This window comes from Arachis hypogaea, chromosome 17 (genome assembly GCF_003086295.3).
Source record: "Arachis hypogaea cultivar Tifrunner chromosome 17, arahy.Tifrunner.gnm2.J5K5, whole genome shotgun sequence".
NCBI lineage: Eukaryota > Viridiplantae > Streptophyta > Magnoliopsida > Fabales > Fabaceae > Arachis > Arachis hypogaea.
The window spans coordinates 130486829-130493369 of NC_092052.1; the positions used below are offsets into that span (position 1 = coordinate 130486829).

At 32.9% G+C, this 6541-nt stretch overlaps 1 protein-coding gene across 7 annotated transcripts; it reads left to right on the forward strand.

Annotated features, from left to right (window-relative positions):
- Positions 1–393: 393 nt before the first annotated feature.
- Positions 394–3537, forward strand: LOC112766571 (vacuolar fusion protein MON1 homolog). Of its 7 annotated transcripts, none has more exons than XM_072223633.1 (8): positions 394–532; positions 833–912; positions 1387–1519; positions 1589–1680; positions 2031–2112; positions 2205–2269; positions 2806–3072; positions 3260–3537. In XM_072223633.1, exons 3-7 carry the CDS (start codon positions 1505–1507, stop codon positions 2858–2860), a joined length of 309 nt encoding a protein of 102 aa, XP_072079734.1. In that variant the 5' UTR covers positions 394–532; positions 833–912; positions 1387–1504; the 3' UTR covers positions 2861–3072; positions 3260–3537. The 7 variants fall into 7 exon arrangements, with proteins under 7 accessions (XP_072079734.1, XP_072079733.1, XP_072079735.1 ...); XM_072223632.1 differs by having other exon boundaries at positions 2814–3072; XM_072223634.1 differs by having other exon boundaries at positions 1387–1484; positions 1563–1680; positions 2814–3072.
- Positions 3538–6541: the final 3004 nt, after the last annotated feature.

Sequence of the window (6541 nt, forward strand, 5' to 3'; positions counted from 1 at the left end):
AAATAGAGTTTTAGGAAAAAAATATTGTAGGCAGTTCAGTTCTTTTGGAAAACACTTAGAAACCCAAAAACGCTCTAAGCCCTCTGGCATCACAGAGTAAAATTGAGAATCTTAAGTAATTCCTCTGAACTCAAACACTTGTACTTTGCTTTTTTCCCAGTTTTTATTAATAAAATTCCTCTACTTTTACGTCTTCTTCTCTTTTACGTTCATGTTTCTTCCTTCATCTTCTTTTTAATTTCCTGTTTGTTTCAATTCCTTCATCTTCACCAGCACCTTGCATTTATATGTTTATTTGTTACTTTTATTCCTTTCAATTTTATTTGATGTTACAATTGTGACATTGAGATACCCACATTTTTATTTTAAACATTAACAAAAATTTGAGTAAAATAATTCCCTAATCCAAATTTTGACACATTCTGTTAAGGCGTTTTCGCCATATCTATTTTGGAATCTTCTCCAACTACATAAATCTGCTAATTAGATTTTCTCACTAGAAGAACACACGATCCTGCGAAAATAACTTGCGGTAGTTTTTCTGGTTCTCTTTTCTTCTGCAAAAAACCTTGAATATACTGAGTTATTATGAAGCTTAAATTTGTAATATATCTCTTTGTTATTTAGCTCCATATTTATCTAGAAGTTAGTTTAGTTAGTGGCAAGAATAGAAGATTGAGATCTCTCTCTAGCTCTCTGCACATAGCAGAATCTTAAAGCTTCTTCTCTGTTCTTTCTATTCTCTCCTCACACATCAACTCTGTTTTAATTTAGTATTTATGTATTTGGTATTTAGTGATTTTGGGTCTTGCATGTCAATGTTTAATAACAGAGATTGTTAGCTGTAATAGATGAGCTTGAAGCATTGTGACCTGAATTTAAACTCCTTGGGAACAAATTGAACAATTGGAGGTAAATCCTAGCTATAATAGCTGTAATATTATTCTACTCTCTTGCTCCTTGTGGCCGTTGCTTCTTTGCTATGCTCTCTCTTGTTTGTGATTTTTCTTGGAGAAACCTTGAAGGCATTATAATTTCATGGTCTTAGTGCAACTTTTTATCAGGACTCTTCTGGTTTTAATTCTATCCTTTTGGAAAGCATTAATTTCATAATCTTAGATGCTTCTTTGCTTCATCAGGGGTCTAGTGCCCTTCTGAAAATAGGGATGTTTACTCATTTGGATTCTCACAATTTTCATAGTACTGGAAAATAATCTATTATCACTTGCTGGACCAACTCATTGCTTTAATATTGTGAAATCAAAAGATTAACACTTTGGTTGGTTTCTCTACTCTAAGAATGTAAAGTTTACCAGTATTCTATTTTTGTGTTCTAGTAGTAAATTTGTAAATAACTACATATTGTTGTTTGTCTGATCATATCAGGAATCCTGCTACATTTCTTCATGCCTATACTTGTTTTCCTCTAGCATATGCAACAAGGCAAGCTGCAGGTGCTATCTTACAAGACATTGCCAATTCAGGTGTTTTATTTGCAATTCTGATGTGCAGGCACAAGGTTTGACCCTACACTCAATTTCTCCATTTGTATACTGATTTAGGATAACACAGCAAAAGTTGAGGACAGGTAATCAGTCTTGTTAGTGCTCAGAAAGCTTCCCTTCATCCAGATGATATGCTGCTATTGGCCAACTTTGTTATGTCATCAGAATCCTTTAGGCAAGTAGAAGGCAAATTTTATCTTTCAGATAGTCTGTTTTGCTAGTATAATTTTTATTTCATTCATTAAGAGAATTCTGCCTATAGTTTCCACAACAATGCAGTTTTAAATAGTGTTCAATATACAACGATTGGCTGTTTAGGTAGCATAAAAATCTCATGGTATTTTACAGCTTCATACTTAGTTGTCTCTGAGTGTATACATTTAATCTTGCTCTATCGTTGATCCATTGCCATTGAACCTTCAAACAACAAATGAACTTAAATCCTTCAAGTGTTAGATGGTGTCTCTTTGCTTCATCTTGCTGGTTGCTCTTTCTTATTTTATTTAGTGGGCTATAATTATGCAGGACATCAGAGTTGTTTTCTCCAGTTTGCCTTCCAAGATATAATCCTTCAGCATTTTTGTATGCTTATATCCATTATTTTGATGTGAGTCAAATTTGAATATATAGATCATTAACACACTCACTTTATTTCATGCCCACAAATGACTGGCCTTTGTATATATATACCTGTGGCAGGCTGACACATACTTGATGCTGCTAACCACTAGTTCAGATGCATTTTATCATCTTAAAGATTGCAGGTAAATGATTGTTCATAATCCAATGATTCCAACCTTCACAAGAAAATTTGTTGTTGAATTTATCTATAACTGGGTGGTTTTGAACTTCTAGTTTTGCAATTTGTTATGCGGTTTCTCATATGAGCTTTAAGATTTGGCTAAGTTAGTTTGCTTTTACTTTCGTTTCTGCTAGGTTTCTTATTTGAGTATAGTTCTCAGTTGTGTCGTGTATTGATTCTAGAAATTAGGTGTGGAAACTAGAAATTGTTATGGATTGAATGATCACTAGCTATAACATTTGAAGAAGTAGCTTTCTGTTAAATTTATTTGGCAGTTATTTTATTGAAAATGCAACTATTTTTATGTTCTTAATATATATACATTTCTTATACAAGATATTTGTCATTAAGAATCAAGAGATATAGATTCTAGATCTCTCTTGTTTGTGCAGAATTTTTAGTCTTTCAATATTATTAACTAAGTTTTGGTCATTACTGCATTTGATCCTAATAATTGCTCATATCTCTACCATTTGAAAAACATAAATGTGAATTAAGTGGTGTAGGATCTTGTCCAGTAAGAAAGGATTCAAGATGCAGGTTTGGGATGTAGAAAAGAAGCTGGAAGATCAGTTGCAGGAGTCTAAAATAATATGAGGTCGTCATTTGCCAATAAATGATCAATCAGCATTTATACAGTAAAATAGTAAACTTTTGTGCTAACGAACATTTAATATCTTTGTTCATGACTTCATATTGAGGTTTAAGAGCTCGAGAGAAAACTGAAAGAGCAGGAGCAGAACTCAGAACTTGCTTCAACAAAAGGTATTGAATTATTTTTCTCAATTTAGCTCTTCCTTTTAATCTATCACATGTTTTATTTTATAATTTATTGGATTCACGCTAGAAAAGGCACGTGGATACAAGCCTCCAATGATTAATGAATAATGAAGATAGTACGTAGTTCATTAACTTATTTTTTCATGCCCTTTAATTTTTAATGTTGTTTCAGGTCACTTATTAGTCGATTAGAAGAAGATAAATCCTGGGAAGTTGCATGAAGAAAATCTAGCTTTCTGGATCAATGTACACAATGCTTTGATTATGCATGTAATACTAATAATTATCCTCAAAAAGATAAAATTCTTGTTTTCTTGTAATACTCTTCACACATTTGTCCTTTTTGATTTGCTAGTTTATAATGTGCTCATTAGGGTCATTGGCCATAAAGCCATTAACGTACATTTGGATTTTGGATCATAAATTTAATGTATTTGTAAATTTTGTCTCTTTTAATTTCTATATTTCGATATAAATATTGTGAATATTTTTTGTATTTATTTGAAAAATTGATTTATATTTGATTCTTTTTATATTTTGTTGAAATATAATTATTTATGAAAATCAAGCTTTAATAGTAGTATATGTGAAATTAGTAAAAATTTATAATTAGGAAATTAGTAACAATGACCAATTTAGCGACCGATTTTAGATTTTCAGATCAGACATCAATGACTGATTTAGTGACTGATTTTATCAGCGACCGCTTTGATCACTATTTAGCGACCAATTTTCTCAGCAACCAATTTAGCGACAAAAAAAGCGGTCGCCATTTAGCGACCGATTTTATTAGTGACTGATTTAGCGACCAATATTGTTTGTTACTAGTTTAGTAACATTGTTTGAAAATCGGTCGCTAGTTGGTCGCTATTTTTAAATTAATGACCGATTTAGCGACCACTAGAATCGGTCGCTATTCCAGTAATTTCTTATAGTGATCATATTCTGACGCTAAATTCGCTACAAATTACTGACAGACATTAAAATTTGACGATCAACATTAACCGGCGAAGTTTATACTGTCGGATTTAATCAGACTGAAAATCTAATGATAAACATAGTACCGATGGATTTTTTTGTTTTTCTGTCGGTAAATCCGACAGTACTTAATATTTTTCTTATAGTGGGAGCTAGTTTCTTGAGATCATGTCTTGTTCTTGTGAAGGTAGAAGATAAAGTTTGATGAGTATGAGGTCTCTCTTTTCTTCTTCTCACTTCGTTTCTCATGCTCACTCTTTTACCTTTGTTTTTCTTTTTCTCTTTGTAACTTAGTGTATGTCTGAGTGAGGATGAGATAAAAATGATAATAGTAAAATAGAGGGGAATCAACGTTGAAGAGATGAGAGATAAGGATGATTTTTTTTTTTCTTTTTCTTTACTTGGTCTTTCCCTAATTTTCTTTCTTGATCACCAAAACTTATAATTTCAACATGTGAGATATTAAAATGAGGGGATATGACCGAAGGAGCGAGGTGAAACTAGATAAAATTTTAGTTTTATTTGTCTTTAATTTTTTTTTTTTTTACCAAAGATAGGAGACTCGAACTCACAATCTCTTAATTGAGTATGGGGAGACTATGCCATTTGAACTATTACTCATTGGCATTTGTCTTTAATTTTTTATATGTAAATCATATATAATTATTATTTCTTTCTTACTTGGCTATCAAATAAAATAAATTCTAACAACATGGAGAGAGAGAGAGAAACTATAGACGCGCTGAATTGAGTAGATAAATTTGAGTTTATTTTTCCTTTATGTTTTCTGTATATTTATACATATCTCTAATATAATTAACTTGTGGTGAGTAGAGAATTAAAAAGGGGAATGAAAATATTAAGAATAAGAGTGAAAAATTGTGTGGCTAAAATTTATTTTTAGAAGATAGTTATTAAAAATAATAATTATTTAATCACTTTTTTTATCTGATTAAATAAACAATTATTCTAGTACAAACGACACGGATATCATATGTTATCTAGGTTCCAAAATACTTCTAAAAATATTTTGGTAAAATTATAAATGAATCAAAGAATACCAATAAAAATTTCGTTAAATTTAGATTCAGTAATTAAATGTTATTATTAAAAAATATTTTTTATTTTATATAAAAAAATAACATTTTAAAAGAATTTTTTTGTTTAGATCCATCTAATTCGTTAAAACAAAACGAACTATAATTCACTTGAGGAAAGACGCGCGAAAAACATGGTTAGTGAGATTTTTTTCAGTTATATGGAATATCTGGCTATGTAGGAATGAGTTTATTTTTCAGAACAAGTCAACAGATATAGTGGATTGTGTTGCTAGGCCGTTCTACTGTTCTAAGAATGGTGTAAAAGCAACCCATGCTGTTGATGGCTTCGCCGAAAATGACATAGGTGTTGCTTAAGTTTATGTTTGTCTCTTGTATACTCCACTTAGTATGTTGAGCTTGTTTACTCTTTAAAGCTGGGTGGCGGTTGTTGATGTTATTGATTGCTGCCTGCAACCTTCTTTTATTATGGAATGTGGAAGTTTCATTTCTTAGTGTTTGTCTCTGTTGGCTCTTCTTGTTCGCTCTTCTGTGATGTCATATCTATTTCATTTCCTACACTCTGCGATCCCAAAGCAAGTCTTGATTGATTGCTCCAGCACGCAGTAGAAAAGAAAAAATCCCACCAAAAATGGAGTCTTTCCCCTATATCCCAGTGCCTCGACTAGTGCTTTTTCTAAGTGGTGGATTTTTTTTTAGGCTTTTAGTCATATGTATTCCCCTCTTTGAGTGTGCTAGTAATAAGCTGGGAAAGTCAAATCCATCAAGGCGAGGAAAAACTAGTTTGAAAGTAGTTCTCCTTAAAGTTCCTTCTCGTGGCGGGAACAAAACAACAGGGAAAGACTTGGCCGACCTGCCCGTTGAATAGGGCTCGAGAGCAAGCTTTATTTAAGAGAGAATGGGGAGTGAATCGAAAGGCTTCTATTTTCGTTCTTGTTTTTTTGGGGCTTTCGGGCTCCTCTTGATCTTATTCGTACCCAAGTTTTTTTTATCTCCTTTGGGAGGCTCCCGTCCTGGGGCTTTTTTTGTCTGTCACTTGAATTAGGTTCGTTCCAGTAGCTTGCCATGGTTCCTTTGAGGAGGGGTGTTTACAAGGGTTTTTTAGTGCAAGAATGTAGTGGTAGACGAGAGGGAACCCGAAAATGAAAATGTAACCCTAGACTGTGAGTCCAGGTGATTTTACTCTTCATAAAGATTTGATTCGAGGCTGACCTGCTCCAAATGCTGATTCTACACAGGTGTCCTCGTTTTATCTGGGGATTGGATTTGTCTCGCTCCTCTTTTCGGACGAGCTGAGATAAATGCTGTTTCAGGTCTTCCCTACCTTGATTGGGAATCCATTCATGGAATAAAACCAACGGCAACTTCCGCGAAGCCATATCTATATGCGCCTATCAGTGAGCTGATTGCTCTCCGGA